Source organism: Chroicocephalus ridibundus, chromosome 8 (assembly GCF_963924245.1).
Source record: "Chroicocephalus ridibundus chromosome 8, bChrRid1.1, whole genome shotgun sequence".
Classification (NCBI taxonomy): Eukaryota; Metazoa; Chordata; class Aves; order Charadriiformes; family Laridae; genus Chroicocephalus; species Chroicocephalus ridibundus.
Window position 1 is genome coordinate 55,018,202 of NC_086291.1, and position 18,247 is coordinate 55,036,448.

Here is an 18,247-nt window from a genome sequence, read left to right on the forward strand (position 1 = left end):
CATAATCCTGAGAGGCTGCAATGGGCAGAGCAGCCCTGGCAGGGCCCCGTAACCTTTGCTTTTTGGCACAAAGCGAGAGATTTCCCACTTCTTATGCTTTAAAAGCCCACTGCTTGTTGTCACAGGAGGGCCTCAGGATGGGTCATTTAGCTAGAAAGCCTTAAATTTGCTTTTCTTAGCCTGTTCTTTGGGGAAGGGTTTGGGGAACAAGACTCCTTCAAGCATCTGCCACTTTGTTGAAGGCAGCTGGGAGGCTCTGTTGAGAGCTGCTGCTTTCCCGTAGCTGGATCCCCTGCCCCGTCCTCCTATTTCCCATCTCTGGGAGTTCAGAAAGCACCTTGAGCATGGAGCTCTGCTGGCCCCCACTCACACTCCCTCTCTCTGCCGAGACGTGCCAGAAAACAGTGCTCCCGGCTGTAACGAACCGCAAAATTGGGCTGGAGATGCAGCGGGAGCGAGAGCACTCTTCTTAAAAGCATGTTGAAGTACAGGCTGTGGGTTGTTCCATGTGAGTCGGAGCAAGAGGATTAAGTTCAATTTTCAAGTCTAGCACTCAGTGGAGGCTTCTTTGCTCTCTTACAGTATTAAGCAGAGATTGATTCCACTATATTTATGTTAGGAGACGAAGGAACAAAAATGGATTGTAGATTGCTCTTTCCTTTCCCCTTTGATCTTCTTCCTAGGTGGTCGGTGAAATGCGTAGATTCTTCTCTGACTGTTTATTACGTGATGATTTTTCAACAAGAAAACTGATGGGGGTGCAAGAGGTGGGATTACAAGCTACCATTTAATGAGAATTTGTCGACTGAATGCTTCAGAAACTCCTCGAGGGTATATTTTCAGGAAACAAACTGTATTCAGACTTTGTATAGAGGAGGTATGACATCTTTGCAGATTTATTTGCTGCTTTGCCTCTGAATTACAGCTGCTGGAAGACTGGCTTCTAGCAAAAGTACCTGCTCCTGCGTGAAAGAAGTGACCTGCGTGATGCTCTTCTTGAGAGCAGACAACTCCATTGCGCCAGTGTCGTGTCCACACTGGATGGGGTTGTGCCACATTCAGTCCGACACCTTGACAGGTCCCTAAAGAGACTGCTGCTCTGTGTTTTGCTGTTCTAACCAAGAGTAATGGGTAGGAGATGTCAACCATTTAAGGCTAATTACTCTGGAGTTTCCTTCTCTCGGTGGACACCAGCTGTTTTGCTCTCCCTGGTGGGAGGAGCTTTCGGTAGTAATTAAAGGAAACAGTCATCTACATGCTGGTGAAAGTGGTGGAGCGGGGCTGATAACAGCAGAGAGCTGTGAGCCGAATGAACATGGAAATTAGGTGATCCTTCTTCAGAATGAGCTGTTAGAGCAAAGAGAGGGTTTTTGGAAGTGGAGATGTCAGGGATTTTTGCTGTCGTGTGGTGGTGGTGAGGTCTCAGCAGCGCCTGGGAGCGTGGACCAGACAGGGCTGCAGCAAGGTGGAGGGGAAGAGACTCCTCATCTGCTCCTTCCTCTGGAAGCAAGAGTTGAAATACGTAATTATACTCTAATAAACTCGTGGATTTTAATTAACCTCTCCAGTTCCCTTGCTTAGTAGGTCTCTTGCACAGGATATTTGCTCCTTTTCCCCTCAAACTTTCCAGTTTTGTTCATCTTGAGCTCTGAGGCAGCTTCCATCCTGCTGAAATGCCCAGTAGTGCTTATTTCCAAACTGTCGCATCTTTCACCCATCCCAGAGTACCGGAAAGAAACAGATACAGCCTAAAGTGGGGAATAAAGCTCAAGAAGGCAAAACTGTCAAACCCATCCTAAGTTGGTACCCATGTGATGACTGGGACCATATTACTTGCTGTTGACATGGGGTCTGTGCTGGTGACCAGGGCAGTTGCCTTCAGACGTGCCGGAGCATCAACAGAGTCTCTCTCCTTCAAACAGAAGGACGGGCTCCTTCCAGAGCCGATGTACGGTTTCGTGTATACCACTTGTGGGTAAAAAGAGTAAAATGGGCCAGCTGGAGCATTCCGGCTGTTCAAAGCTGCAGGGTCTTGCACGCCCTTCTGTACCCCCAATTGACGTAGCAAGTCTTGCTCCTTAGTGCGTTGCTGCAAAATAGCAGTATCGGTACTGTCGCCTTAGCCCCTGTTCAGGTGACAGCCCTATTTGCCATAGATCAAAAAGCAAGAGAGAAAATAAATATTATACTGCCTTTTTTTTCTCTTAAGTATTCCAGACAGGAGTATTTGAAATGATTCATCTGAATACAGGTTAAGCACTTCCAATTAGACATTATTACTCATCAACACTAATCTGGGGTTGCGTGGAGCACCGGCGGGTGCGAGGCTCTGTGGTTCTGCTGGGGCAGGACACGGAGATGAGCAGAGGGAGGTGGGTGAGCGGGAAGGGTCGGCCTCTGGCAGCCTTGAGGGGTGAGAAGAGCCTGAAGCAGGGACAGGTCTGAGCCCTGGGGCAGAGGGCAGCGGTAAGTGTTTGGGGAAGAAGGTGGGGCGTGAGTGTCTGAGCTGTTGGATGGGCTGTACAGGAGGAGCCTGGGGCTTGGATGGGGTGATGTCTTGCGGCTTTGAGCTTCCATTTGATGAGCGGCTCCCATATGAGCGGCTTCCATTGATGCCACTCATATAGGACCGTGGTAATTTTGGGACCCCTGGGGCATTGGCCTTACTTTGCAGAAGAGAAACTGTTTCCTGTAATACCCTTATACCCTTGTGATTACACAGGGAAACCTTAGGATAACTAACGTGAAATAGGGTGTCTGTGCATTGGTCCTCTTCAGCTGCTACAGCAGGGCCGTGTTCCTTTGCAGCAGGGCTGGATTTGGCTGTCTGAGCCTATCTGGAGTTTCACCAAGTTGCGCTTGTGCAGCACAATGTAGAGGGGAGGTGTTGGAAGAGAAGCTGCCTGCAGATTGGGAATCAGAGGGGAGAGAGGTGAAAGCTCGTTAGGGCTCCCTTGGGGTAGATGAATTAGTTAATGACTATGCTGTGCTTTGAAAATGCAAATGCTGTGTCAGAGCTAAGTCTGATTATAATAATCAATCTTCCTTTTGAGAGAGTGCTGGAGATGGGGGGACGGGGGAGAGGGATGAGACTGGGGCTGAATATTTAGATTGCAGATCTGAGTTTTTCAGCTGTCGTTAAGGAAACATGACGTCGCCCGACAGGTCAGCAGGACTGGGGAGAGGCAGAAGGTGAATTTGGGAGGAATGATCCTTGCAAGCACTGGTGGCTCCTTGACAGCCTGAAGTTAATTTTGTAATTTTGTTCCTTATGATTGTCCTGCCCGGAAAGGGAGGGCTTGGCGTCTGCTCCGGCGTGTGAGCTACCCCTGCTAATAGGAGGGAATGAAACTGCCTCATAAGCAGCATCCTCCGGGGATGGGAGAGAGGGGAGGGTGGCTGCTGCAGACGTCCAGCAGTGACAGCTCCTTCTCCCTTGGCACTTTATTCGTTTGTAGCAAGCGTTCCTAGTAATTACGCCTCTTAATTTAGGAGAGCGAGTGGGAGAAAGGAATATAAATTTGTGTATTAACTTTAGAGATTGGAAATAGGGCAAGCGAACCTTCTCTCTGGGAGATTATATTTGGAAATGAAATAGAATGACATTCGGTATAAACTTGAAAAATTGCTCTCTTTTACTGCAACAGGAGGAGAAAAGCCACAATCTAGACCGTATTGGAGAGAAGCAGAAGTCAGCATATGTCCGTTTCCCAGTTTGTGTGTATCTGCAATAATATATATGCATGAGTATGGTTTTAGGAAACTATTTGCTGGAAGGTTGCTTCTAGTTCTGTCTTCTCAGTGATAAAAGCACACCAAAGTTACAGATTGGGTAACTCATAGAGACCGGCAACTCTGATCCAGCTGGCCTTTGCCTTTAAAGAGGAAAAAAAAAAGATTTTTTTTTGCTTCAACCAAGTGGGAAATAGGTAGTTCTAAACCACTTTTTATTGAATATCTGATTTTCTTTGGGTTTATTGCCTTTGTTTCACAATAGTGTTAAGGATTACTTTTTCCAAGAATATGTACCAACTAATCCTGGGCTGCTCAGCATGTTTCTAAATGGCAAGTAATATTTTGTTTTGCAAGTATTGACGTATTTCTTTGATGAAGAGTGAATTTCACTAAGAAATCTGGTGAGGTTCTCCCCATCTGTGCTTCTCTGTAGCTGTTTTAGGGGAACAGCCCTTCAGCACATCAGTTCGTTGGGTATATGGAAGAGGTGATGCTGCTTTTGCTGAGCAGAATGATCTACAGAAGTGCTCGGCATGGTGGCTTACTACCTCATGGTATTGCTGGGCAGCCAAATTAAACTCACTGGTCATAGACTCATAGAAACCCAGGTTGGAAGGGGCCTCGAGGATCATCTGGTCCAACCTTTCTTGGCAAAAGCACGGTCTAGACAAGATGGCCCAGCTCCCTGTCCAGCTGAATCTTAAAAGTGTCCAATGATGGGGAATCCACCACTTCCCTGAGGAGATTATTCCAACGGCTGATTGTTCTCATTGTGAAAAATTTTCCTCTTGTGTCGGGTAGGAATCTCCCTAGGAGTAACTTGTACCCATTACTCCTCACCTTTTCCATGTGATTCCTTGTAAAAAAGGAGTCTTTAACTTATTTGTAGCCACCCTTTAAATTCTGGAACATGGTGATAAGGTCTCCCCTAAGCCTTCTTTTCTCAAAGTTGAACAAACCCCATTCTCTCAGCCTTTCCTCATACGACAGGCTTCCCGGTCCTTTGATCATCTTGGTGGCCCTTCTCTGGACCCTCTCCAGCCTGTGCACAGCTTTTTTTGTATAGCGAGGACCAAAACTCAACACAGTATTGCAGGTGTACGCTGAGTAGAGTGGGATAATGACTTCTTTCTCTCTGCTGGTGATGCCTCCCAGCATCCCTTTGGCTTTCCTTGCTGCAGCAGCACACCGTTCGTGCATATCGAGCTTGTTGTCCGCGAGGACCCCCAGGTCCCTTTCCACAGAGGCTGTCCCCCAGCCAGGTAGATCCCAGCCTGTGCTGCCGCTCCTGGAGTAAGTTTTCCCAGGTGCAAGACCCTACACTTGTCTTTGTTAAACTTCGTAAGGTTCTTGTTAGCCCACTCTTGCAGCCTGTCCAGGTCTTCCTGCAGGCTGGCTCTCCCTTCCAAAGTGTCCACTTCCCCACTCAGTTTGGTGTCATCAGCTTTCATCAGGGCACACTTGGTCTCATCATCCAGATCACTGATGACGATATTAAACAACGTTGGGCCCAATACCAGTCCCTGGGGGACCCCACTTGTGACACCCCACTGGTGCTCATGTATGTTTGATTCCTGTCCTGACGCCAGATTTCTAAGCTTGTAGACAGCAGGAGGTCACCAAGCTTGCCGTGCTGCTCTGTGAGAAGAGAGGCAAATAAGATCCTTAGTCACTGCTACATCCTTTGGAGAGAAGCACAAATAGCATCGCTAGAATAACTGGCGTATCAAGCTCCTGGGGAACGGTAGTTTGCCTGTTTTCAAACCTCAGCGGATGGGTCATACTCAGGGTCTCATTTCTCTGTTCTTGTCTATTTTAGTGTACGCTCTTGCTTTCCAAGTCTGCTTGGTTTTCATACATTTAAATATTTATGTATTTAAATACCTTCTTGAATTGTGTTGAGACTTGTAGTCAAACACAACCTCTCAATTCACCTTTCCATGCTGGCTCCATGCAATTCAGTTCCTATTTATCTCTGCCTTTTAAAATCAGCTCTTTTGCTGAGGAAGGCCTTTCAAAGGATGTTGCATCAGCCCATTGTTAAATAAACCTTTAGACATTTATAATGGATTCAGCATTTCCTGCTTTTTACAGTTCCAAGAATGCTGAATGACGTGCAGGCACACTTCATCAGGATAAGATTGCTGTATCAGCCCCTCACTAAAATTCACTCATTATTCAAATAATAACTGTATGTCTCCAGCATGTGTTCTGTGAAATATGTGTACATGATGTGGGCGAATAAACCGGCCCCTTTTTTTTCAACGTGCAAATCCTAACTTTGGAAGTGAGTTGAAATACTTTAGATTTTGAGTCCTTTACTACCCAAAATGAGGCACCTGAACAGAGATTGGGGCGTTATTTTGGGCAGTGGGTTAAAATTTTCAGAAGTTCATAAATGTGGCTCCCAAGAGGGACTGATTTGATTTAGAAGCTTAAGTCTCGTGATAAATCTCCTTTTGAAGATGGGGGGTGGATAGTAGGCCAGCAGGATGCTTTGGAAAGGCTCGTCTTCAGGAACGCTGAAGCCCGCTGGAATCAAGTGGGAGGAACAGCAGGTCCGGGGCATTGCGGAGGCTCAGCTACTTGTTTGGGAGGGGACAAATATGGGTCAGACATGACACATGCCAGAAATACACCAAGAAAATCAGCTCTCTAAAGTAAAGGTTGGTTTCTTCTAGCTGTCAGGAGATGAATTTATAATTTTATGTTTCTCCTGTCATCTCATATATCTTTAAATAATTCCTACAGAAGAGAGAACCAGCAAGGAACGCGTTTCTTACAGCGCTGTGGGTGTTTGCTATGTCATTAGCACTTGGAGGAGAACCATCACCTCGAAATCCTGTCCAGGCAGGTTTAAAAGTAAGGCTGAAAGAAGAACGATATTTCACTTAATTAAACACTAGACGAAAATCCATCCATGTTCCTCCTTCCTCTCTTTCTCAGTTTTGACTAGTTATTTTGGAAAAAGTATCTGCATTTCATCTTTTGGGGTATTTGTGTGTTTGTGGAAGTGGACATTGTATATCCTGGATGTGTTCTGGTCACTTTCTGTTGAGAGCAATAAATCTGGACTGAAATTCATGCTTATGAAGTGGAAGAGAATAGAAAAGGTTTGGGATAAATGGGATCCTGTTAGGTTGAGAGCAAGAGGCTCCAGTGTATTCTGAGAGGAGAACATCACATGCTCGAAATGTTAAGTACCTGTTTATGTGTTTTATTCACAAGTCATGGGCTCTGACATTACTCATTATTCCGCCTTTTCTAGTGTCATAAAAACCTTGGTTAACTTTAAAAAAAATTAAAAACAATAGCTTGGTTTCTTTTCAAGTTGCTAATGTGTTCTGTACAGGGGGGACAGCACTGGGGGTCTGATCCCGGGCAATATTAACCCTGAAGCTCCTGCAGGAGTTGTAGGTACTTGGGTCCCTCTTGTGCGGTTTTCAGGATGAGAGATGCAATGCTGTATTTCAGGACAATGTTCGCTCTCTGCTCTCAGTGCTAGTTAAGAGCCAGATGAACATAAAAGAGAGCTGAAGGATCCAAGCCTGCCCTAGGTCATTCGGTAGTGAATGGGGGAATACAGCAACCAGCTGTAATTTGAGCAGCCCTTTTCCCCTCTCTGCTGGGTAATGGCTTCTGCTAGTTTAATGTATTCAAAGTAATAGAAGTTGAACTCAGCCAGTTATATAAAATTATTGATAAAAATTGGAAGAGTTTAGACAGGAATATTGAGTTAGTCCAAAAAGCAGAAAATGCCTGCTGAAAGCGGCATCTGGTGAACAAGAGAGACCAGGACTGGAAATTAATTGAGGAAGGGGGATGTGATGGGAGTTAGGCAGAGAAAACAGCAAGAGGAGACAGGCTCTTCCTCTCCTTGTCCCTTCTTGAGGCCATTCTGTGCCACTGGTACCGGGAGGACAAGTGGACAGGGAGGGACAGACTGCCACCACAGGGAGTCATTTCATGTTTCTCGCCTGGTCCCCGGCGCTACCCTGAGAGGCTGCGTCGGAGGGAATGGTCTCGGTAACCTCCCCGCATTCCAGGCTTGTGCAAAGGGCTGAAAATTATGTAGGATATGGGTTTGTATTTCCCTTCTTACTGCCTTCCTGTTGTTTGTTTTCCCCATTCGGTTCGCTGCATTTCTTCCTCTTTCCTCCGCTTTCCTCCTGCCTGCACCACGAGCAGGACGGCAGCGAGGGGCCAGCTGCGGAGCGGGCAGTGGCCGTGTCTGACACTGCCTTACCGCCGGTACCAATGTGCCAGGTCTGAGCGGAGCCTGCTGACATCATGTTCTGCTGGGATTATCCAGCAGGCAAAACTGCAAGTAAGAGGAAGCTTTTAATCAATGGATTCCTTTTTTTTTTTTTTTTTTTTTTTGCTCTTTTTTGCTGTTCCCTTCATTCTTGTTCCATGAGGACCTATTTGCCTGCACTGTGCTGCCTTCGGGAAGCAGAATTGGATCCCAACAATAAGCCACTCCATCTTATCTCAACTAACTTTCTTTTTGCCTTGGAAAAGACATAAATAACATTTTTAATATCTTCTGTGAGATTGGCAAGCAGGGATGTTTTCCTCACTGAACCCGAACGGTTGAAGGAAACGAGCTGCACATTTTGAATGAAATACTTAATACCTTAACTGTTTACTTTCTTTTTTTAAATAAATGATTAATGAGGTTTTAATGACAATAATTTGCTGTGGCACAAAGTTATGCCTTGACCTGAACTTGAAACTTTCCAGCAGTTTTAATCCTAGTTGAGGGAAGCAGGTCCATGTCAACATTTAGCCGCTCGAGCCTGTTTCATCTCTCAAGATATCACCGTGTCCTCCTCTCCCTTCTCACCGCAGGCACATCGGATTTTCAGTCCAGGTAGTTTTGGTGCTTGAAAACTAGGAGAACACAGAAATGACATTAAATGCCCTTACAGTCCTTGTGCACTTCCCTTCTCATTCTCCTTCAACAGTGCACTCTTACAAACCCAGCAGAATCTCATCACACCGCCACTGAGCGTACCTGGCGCTAATTTGTCACCGCTGTGTATCAGGTGAGCCCCGCACTGATGCTTTCCACGGCAGCATTCACTTGAACACGTGTGCATTCACTCTCCCGTCTCCTTTGCCCATTACACACTCCATTTTTTTCCTCTCTATGCAGCCAATACAAGAGACCCCAGATCACAACAGCAGATTATTCGCCCACCCCCTGCGTCCCCCTGTCTCCCCCGAGAAGGTGGCCGTGATTTATCTGCTTACGTCGGTGAGCAGGTGGCAGTTGGACTCAAGGCTGAGCCCGCTTAGCCTATGATAAATAACGTGTTTACCAGCCCTTCCATCTTCAAATGCTGTCCACAAGCAGTCCAGAAAGCAGCACAAAATAGCAAAGACATCCAGGCTTCAGCAGACGCGGGAAAGGGGAGATATAATGAGTGTTTTCCTGCTAGAAGTAGGTTGGAATTGAAGCCTGCTCCTCATCCCAGTACCTTTTATTCACATTCCTGGAATTATCTGGCGCGCTTGCTTTATCCCCAGCCATCTGTGATGGGCTGAGCTGGGAGAGATAAGCGCAGTAATCAGAAAATTGAGGGAAGCATTTCTGGCTGTGATAATCTTATCAGGCAGCTAATATACATTAACATTTGTACAGCCTGATGATGCAGGTGGGCCTTTGCTTATTTTTTTCTTCCTGGATGCCTTTTGACAGGCAGGGGGCTGTCAAAATATGGGGCTTCAGGGTGCCGGGGGGAAATCGGGCTAAAACCTCTTTCTGCTCCATCCCTGTGGTGTCAGAAAGGGGAGGGAGAATAATCCAACCATCTCTTTTCTGCCCTTCCCTGCTAACAGCGCTGCCGTGCTCTGTCTGTCTTCTCTGGTAAGCATGCAAGGGCAAAGAGGCAATATGTCAAAATTTCAGTTCTGGCTGAGCAATATGACCTCACGTGTCAATATGCTCCTCTTCCTTGTAAAAACGGGGAGCTGTCTTCGCATGAAGTTTGCCGTTGCAATGGGATTTTTTTTGTTCTACAAGTCTAATTGGTGCTGTTGAAGGGAATGGTGTATTAATGGATTGTTTCCCTGATGCTGAGCACTGAGCTCTCTGTGGTCATAAGTTTTGCATCTATAATTAGGGCTGGATTACTTATTGTTTTCCTCCCGGGTGAAAAATATACTTTCTGTCAATAGATTTATTAGGGGAATTAGTTGCCAGGTGCTAAAAGACAGATGACAAAAGGAAATCCGAAGTCTGAAGGATGAGTGTGAAGGTGGTCTAAGCTGGGAGATGGTGCTGGAACAGAAGTTTGAGTATCCTCTAGGTAGTTTGTCTCTGCTTACACTTCATAATAAATTGAGGGGTTTAGAAACGAGTAACATATGTCGTTTATCAATCTGTGCATCGTCTTGATAGCTGAATTAGGGCTACAGATTCCCACAAGTCAGGGAGCCTGGGAATGGTAGAGGTTGAAGAAGTTTTGATGTCGGTAGAGTTTTGAGGTGCTTTCTGGTGAGTTCCTTCCCAAACAAGGCTAGAGGCAGAAAGTATTCTTAATTGTTTGTTCCACTGGACCTACCTGAGCAGCTTGAGCTAGAAGCATGTATTGGAAAGTGCTGGAAATATTCCCCAGCCTTTTGGATTCAATGTGTGTGTCTCAGAGTTGCCCTGGACAGGAAAGCATAATCCTGTGGTTCATCTCTTCTGGGGAGGAATTGAAGCTAAATGAGGTTGAACTGTCAATGCTGAATCTCGGGTACCAGCGAGCTCCTAATATCACACAGATAATTCTCTGCGTGCCATTATCAATGGGGGACGGGTTGGGGAAATATCTGGAAGAGAAGCAGAAGCTTAGAAACAATCAACTTTCTGTGCTTCATGTACCTTGGAGAAAATGTTGGGGAAGGCAAAAGGGATTGCAGAGGGAAGCTGGGATAACCGTGTGCTGTTAATTCATCACACGAAGAGTTGCGCTTCACATCTGTATCCTGAGAAAGGTCTGAGCTGTGCAGAACATCATGATCTCCTCCTCCTCCCTTTGCTGTTCGTGTGTCCCCCTTATTAGTACTGGAGGAACTAATGCTTTTTCTCTCCTGCAGCTGGAGGTGGAGATGAAGGTCCTGAAGTCTCAAGAGTGCACAGCTGAGCAAAGTACCGCCATCACCAAGGAGGAGGTTGACGCGCTCAGGTAGGCAAAGCAAGGGCAATGCTGAGAAGAGTCTACTCTTTTCAGTGGAGCTAATGAGAAGGGAAATGCCCAGGGTAGTTTCAGTGCCAGCTCTGGTTATTGCCATCTCGTGGTAGAGCACCAGGTACAGGACCTAAATGCCACACTGCATGAAAAAGCACATGTGCATAGACTGCCCGTGTACCTGGGCTGCCTGCTTTTCAGGGAACACCATGGTACCATCGATCAGAACGTGTTTTCCATGTATTTCTGAAGTAGGGTGTTCTTTTCCTGAGTACACTTCTATAAATTATCTCCAGCTTTTATTTTCATGAGAAATCCATGAAGCGTTAACAGAAAGCCTCAGCCCCTGATCTTTCCTGCATGTAGATGCTTTATAAGCTTGTCTGACTCCTGGGAGGCTGCAGGCTCTTTGCTTTAATGTTTGGGGTCTCTTGCTCTCAGTTAATTCGTAAGACTGGCTCCTGTGTCACTATTCCCCCGTTGACTTTCTTTCCTGTGGTGACAGCATTGCTGTTTGTTTCTTATTTTGACCAAATCTCGACTGTAAATACAGGATCTGTTGGCATGTGTGTGAGGAGGTTTAGAATCCAGCTTTTGTAATACTGATGTGTGTGTAGCACTGGAGATAAAAGAGGGATGTTTCCCCTCGTGCATTGCTGCAGATGGCAGAGGGGTACCTGTTGTGATTCAGTGAAAGAGGAGTTACAAAACAGCGTTTTAGCAGAGAATACATGAGCATTTACAAAAGCTACAGTGAAGCTAGACAACCTTTCTATGTATTTATTAAAGCATTTACAGCTTCCATTCCAAAGCAGGTGACACAATAAATAGTGAGCACAGAAAAGTTCATCCGTTTCTGAATGTTTAATAAAGTTCCTTTTATTTAAGCTGAGCAAATCAGATCTTGACAGGCTGAGTTTTTTATTCTCAGCTGATGTAAGACTTTGGCTGGAGTTTCATTTCTTAATTCTTTTATATTTTCAGCTCCATCACTATAAAGCGTTAGTGCCTCTTAGGACTGAAAGCAAGATTTTGCAGCAAGTAGAATCTTGCAGAAAGCAGAAATTACTGGCCGGTACGTTATGACTTTGCTCCTGTGCTTTGCCTCTGGAGCTTGTTTTATGGCTTTGAAAGCCCAGTTCCATAGCAGAGGGGAGGTGTTTGAAAATAACACATGTTCAGCTAAGCTATTCCAATATGTTTTAGGGCTGTACACCTAATCTTGGGGACTCACTCCTATAATTCCCTTAAGGTGGTGTAATAGTTCGGAAGACCCAAGGCACGCATCTCCCTTTTATATTCTCTCGTATGGTTGAGGCCTGGTAGAGGATAGTATGCTATGGCTTCCCTTTTTCAGGGGGATAAACCTGTCTCCATCTGCTGTTGTGGATCGTGGGTGTCTGTCTGAACTGAGCTCGTTCAGGTTTTTCCTTTGCTAAGGCACATGAGACCCTCTGAAACCTGGTGTTTGTACTGCTGCAGGAGTATTCACCACCTCCTCAGCCACGTTAAACCCGTCGCTCCTGATTAATATTATGCCTCTCTATCAGTAAAGCCAGCATCCTGTTTGCTCCCTTCTGGGAGCTGAGGCTTTGCAGAGTATTTCTCCAGTACCGCCTCGTCTCTCCCTCCCTGGGCTGGTACGGACTGCAGCACCCTTTCATGCAGGAGACGTTTTCACCTCCAAAACTCATTATTTGGTGTTTATCTTCACTGAGCAGCATTTGCCATCTATTCACTGAGCAGCTTCAAGAGCAGCGTGTGTAGGAAGAAACGGCTGGATTGCCACATAGTCCAGCCCCACTTCATATCGCGGAGGGCGCCTGGCAGTGGGGTGGAGATGTCTGGCTTTGCCCTGAATTAAAACCTGTTTCCTGGGCAGGGAGAAGTGAGTGGAGCTCCCAAGTACCTGCTTGTTACGGGATTGTGGCGTTAGGTTCTGCTCAAAGGTAGCCCTAGAACCCTCTAGATAATGTTTTTTTCTCTCTCTTTTTTGTTTTTAAAGAATTTCTTTGATTACTAATCTCATCTCTCTCCTCCTTTCATGAAATTGTGTCAGAGCCTCCACACAAAGTATGACACGAACACAGGCCTATTCCCAGTAAAGCTGCTGGTGGTGCGGAGCTATTCTCCAGTGAGGACCCGTACACTGAAAGCTGTTTCAGCAAAGAGACTAAGCTTCTGCGGTTGTTTCATGGTGATATTTCTGCCTTTTCTTCTCTTTCCCATTTCAGTATCTCATGCTCCTGAGGCTATGGACACACGGAGGCCACGCTCCCAGGATCTAATTCCAGGCTGTTTTTTCTGTTACTTTTTACTGAACCACTTTTTGTTGTTACGGCTGATTTAAATACTTGTCCCAGGCCCTGATGGTACTCATTTAGCTACAAAGCTGTTCCAAAAAGCATGGATTTATTTGGTTTTAATCACCCTTTTCACTGCTCGGCTCTAGCAGTAAATGCCTTGGTGCAAATTGTTCTCGTTGTACTGGAACTCTCTTTGCTGGAGAACTGGTAAGCCAGTCCCTGCTCCTTTATCCTTACTGGTGGCTCCTATTGCTGCTTCAGGTGTCTTCTCAGACCCTCCAGCACTCCATTCAGCATTGTAGAATCGACTCCATAAAGACTTTTTTCTTATCCTTGTAGACTTAAGGCCTAACCATATCCTTTGACTACTTATTTTGTGTTTTCTGGCATTTTCTGTGCATTGGGCAAGAAACTGGGCCAAGCTCTTTCTTCACAGAAGAGGCTCCTTCTCAAAGGAGCGCAAGATAAATCATTGTCTTCCCCCAGGCTTTTGGGGTTCAGGAGTAACGTGCTGTGGTCCACGCCAGGACACTGCTCCTGGCTTGCTGGATGTGTCCTCCCCGTGCAGCAGAGGCGAATTGGGTAGCTGTGATCAAAGAGCAGAAGAGGTCTGGAGGAGAACAGAGATCAGTATGGGAGGGGATTAGATCTGCTGTGCTTGTCCTCCTCCTGTGTCCTTGTGGCCCTCCGCAGGTCCAGTGTACTCAATTTTCCATAGCCGCTAAGGGGGAACGAGCGGCGTGAGCTGCACTCTTACTCCTTCCTTCTACAGACCGCTGACAGAACTTAATTCTGGCACAAACCAGGGGGAAGAATGCAAACTTTCAAACTGGAAAGTGGGGAAAGAAATGCCACAGCTTATGAGGGAGTTATTTCCACTTCTGTAGTTTATTGTGGTCTTTGAAATCCCATTAACCTACACGACGATGCGTCTGCTCTTCTGGCCGGAGCCCAGCCTCTCCAGTTAGCTGCTGTCGTGAAGGAGTGTGAAAAGTAGAGGAAAACCAGCAGAAGCCAGTGAGGGATTCTGCAGAGCAGGAATGGACCGTGAGCCTCCAGGCGTTTCCATACACACCCCGTGGTTAGAAGCTAACTCCTGAAAACAAAAGCAGGAGAGACATAAAGGAGAAAAAAAAAAAAATCTGTATTGATCATTTGAATCTGTATTCACCTCCTGTGAATGAATGAGAGCTTTTAAAAATATATCTTTTGTTGCATTTTTCTTTAGTATGGAAAGTAAATTTTCAGCGAGAAACTTGAAAGACTATCAGTTTTTCCTCCTTCTCTTGAGAACAAAGTGCTCTTCCGTCAGACCTTTTATAACTTTAAATACGAAACTCTCTCCCAGCATCATCGTTTCTGAAGAGACAATAAAAGCCGGTGCTAATGCTGTCATTTCTCACCCTTCTTGCTGCTCCCTCTGAAATCGTATTTGTTTATATTCTGAGGATCTTATGAAAAGAAAACGTGGTCAAACTCTTGAGTTCGTGCACCGTGGGGTATAGCAAAGCAGAGAGCGTTTGGGCATTAGCACCTCTTAGAGGGAAGGTGGTAACTGTGCAGAAACTAGTATTTCAGAACCTATAAATAAAAGTAATATATTTAAAAAGAACTTCACTAAAAACTTAAGTGGCAACAGCCGAAGGACCTTTTCAGCTGGAACAAATCTGAACTTTTTCTTTCTGCTGTCAAACTGCAACCCCAGTAAATCCTAAGTGTTTTCTGTGGATTTAGTGACTGGGTAGAGTTACTGTAATTCAAAAGAAATTCATGTCCTTGCCAATGCCTATTAGTCACACTTGCTGGAATTCTGTCTGCTCTGCTCCTAACACCATCTCAATGCCATCTGGATCCCTTAATAGCGTCTTCCCAACACATACATTTTCTGCTCCATTCAATAGTTTCCTGTTCGGCAATAGCTTTTCCACATGGCCATGTCCTCTTCGCAGATGGGGCCTCTGTGAGACATGTCCTCGTCGGCGATACCCGCGCTGCTCTACAGGCAAGCGCATAACACATCTGAGAACATTAAAAATGAATCAAAGAACGATAAAGGGGTGATGGTGGGCAGTTGTTGCTGCTTAACTCCACTGAAAAGCTCTGGACTGAGAGAGGACTTTTGGAAGTGCCTCGATGCTGGTGAAAATCAATCAGAATTCCCCCTTCTGCCTTTCTAATCTGGGAGCAGCCTGGCCTTTCTTGCTAGCACCGTCCCTTGCCATCGAAGCACTTTTTAGACAGACACGGTGGAAAGTCTCCTGATTCTCACAAGTGCCATTTTGGGAGACCTGAGGCTGCGGGTTTTGTTTTTTTCTTGTTCCCTCTTCTAGTCTGGGACAGTGAAACATGCAGTGGGAGTAATATAAAGCTTTCACAAGTGGGAAAATCCAAGTCTGAACACGTGCTAATGAGTCTTGCACTACATTTGATCTTATGAAGGGCTGTGGTGAAGGCTTGAATCTACCTCGTGCCTGTGGAGCCTTCAACTCTGGGTTAAGCTGTCTGCATCTCATGCAGGAAAAGTCTTCCAGGAATGCTAAGAGATCTTTGCCACAGTTTAAATATTTTAACGTTTTCAAACACCTGTATGGGGAAGAAGTGGGTAAATTTGCCAGAAATTAATCTGGATGATTTTTCCCTGTGTCACAAAACTTGAGAATGCTGTCGGTATTTCAGAAAGTAAATGATGTTTCTTCCTTCCTCGTGCCACAAGGCTGCTTTTAAAATGGCCAGGCATGAAGTTGGTAGATGGTTGTGCTGGACCCCGATGTTTCTGTGCTCTGCTTTTTGTGGTTCTCACAGGAATTTATCTTGGATTGTTCTCCCTACCTGGAAGTAACTCCCATGTGTGACAAGTTGGGGTGTGCAAATTGGTGATAAAATAGCATCACCTGTCTTGTCCAGGTGTCCCTGGACAGGGAGAGCACAGGTACCTGCGGACTGAGGCTGCCTGTGTGGATGCTGCTGCATCCGAAAACAGTACACAGTTGGCCCTGTACCTGCATTTACGTAAATGAAAAAATTCAAGTGCCAAGCAAGTAAATATTTTTCAATATTTGACTGCCGTATCTTAACCACCAGCTGCAAATGCTTTGCTGTGTTTATATATAGATAGGATTTCCCTTGCTTCTCCCTCTCTTTGCCATTGGGAAGAGTTCCCCAGGGCTGGAAGGCAAAGCTAGAATAGCACAAACTGTTTGCTAATGGTTCTTAATGCTTTCCCTCTGGAGCTCCAGGACACTTAACAGTGTTAAAAATAGGTTAGGAGAAGGATAAGGAGTGAAAGTACTAGTCAGTCCTAAAAACCTCTCTGGTGCAAAGAGGTTACAGCAATGTTCCCTGGCTTGAGAGCAGAGGAAGCAGCAAGGGTTGTTCCCGATGGGCGCAGAGGAGGGGAGCTCGGTGGGCTGACGTCCCTGCACACGGCGGGGACGCCCACGCTGTCTGGGGAGGAGGATACCCTGGTGATAGCCCAACTGCAGGTGTTGGGAAGGAGGACACCCCGGTGATAGCCCAACAGCGGGTGCTGGGAAGGAGGATACCCCGGTGATACCCCCAAGAGCAAGTGCTGGGAAGGAGGATACCCTGGTGATACCCCAACTGCGGGTGCTGGGAAGGAGGATACCCCGGTGATATCCCCAAGAGCACGTGCTGGGAAGGAGGATACCCTGGTGATACCCCAACTGCGGGTGCTGGGAAGGAGCAGGCGCCTGAGGGACAAGCCCAAGGGCGAGCTCCTGGGGGAGAGGCCGTGAACGTCAGGCGCGCTCCCATGTGCTGCCGCTCACAAGATCCGTGGTCCAGCTGTGTCTACTGCATGGCTGCAAATCACTGCCCTTTCCTCACTGAGGCACGAGGGGCACAAACAAATTATTAAATCTTAAAATTGCAGGTGAAACAGTGTAAAAATATAGTGACTTAACGGCTCGCTTTGTCTCGGATCTTTGTGAAATGGTTTCTGGTGATTGCTGTGAATGACTTTTAAAGGGCATCAAAGAGGCCTGAGCTTAAACCTCCACACGGAGAGAAGTTCTGCAGGCAGATAACGGCAACATCACAGCTTATTTGGGAGGCTGGATGGAGAGAAATGTGTTCTAAATTAAAATTCAGCATGTCAAGTACGGAGAAAGTACGGATGAGAGTCCTGTGTCTGGCTCTGACCTTTCAGTAGCTGCTGCGCTGTTGTTCCTCGGAGAAAAACGTTGCTCTTCGTGTGGCCTGTTCTGCAATCCATTTAGAAACACACCGTTAAAAGCATTAATTCCAATCTGAATTTCCATTTTTTCCGACCTTTTCAGTCTCCTGCTTCTTCAGCATCCTCCGTCCCCGCTAGCTTTGTGTCTCTTCTCAAAATTATTGATGATCTTTTTTAATGGCCTGGACAATGCTAAAAGCTGCTCCTCGGCATTTTAGAAGCTTCCAAGAGTGGAAAAAAAAATGATATTTTATAATATCTGAAAATTACCAGCAGGGGTCGGGCTTACAAATAATTTAAGCAATTCAAGCTGCATATTTATAAAGGAGACATTTCTGTGCTGAACATGTTGTAGATCAACCAGCTTCTATGGAAAAGTTTGTAACTTTTGCCCAGTGAATAGGAGAGACGACTTCTCGCTTGTACCTGAAATTTCTCTTGCATAACTTAGGGATATTGGCAGGTGGGTGCATTGTTTACTGTCAAGGTGCAAGGATTTTCATCTTAATTTAGGTCATTTAAAAGTGAATATTATCAAGCAAGATAATTAAGTTTTTTAAAATATTCTGGAAAAGGAGCCTGATAAAATTCAATGCAAAAATCAATATCAGTATGCATTAGTTGCACAGTTGATCCCAGGAAGTTAACATGCGAAAGGTGAGGTTCTTGAAGCAGCGTTAAGGTTTTTGTGCTCTGTACTTCAATGCAAGCAAAAATGTTATATTGAACTTTTTATAATAATATCACCTGCCTAACGGTTTTGATAGAGTTCTCTGAAGGATTCAGCAATCATTTGGCTAAGGCCGATGTGGTTGATATAATATATGTGA

At 45.7% G+C, this 18,247-nt stretch overlaps 1 protein-coding gene across 6 annotated transcripts in view; it reads left to right on the forward strand.

Moving 5' to 3' along the window:
* The window catches only part of MAD1L1 (mitotic arrest deficient 1 like 1), a 367,938-nt gene that overhangs the window by 193,129 nt on the left and 156,562 nt on the right, over nt 1-18,247 (forward strand). For all 6 annotated transcript variants that reach the window (XM_063344898.1, XM_063344899.1, XM_063344900.1 and 3 more), the window contains one exon: nt 10,825-10,913. In XM_063344898.1, the coding sequence (XP_063200968.1) occupies nt 10,825-10,913 (89 nt within the window). The remainder of the gene's footprint in view (nt 1-10,824; nt 10,914-18,247) is intronic.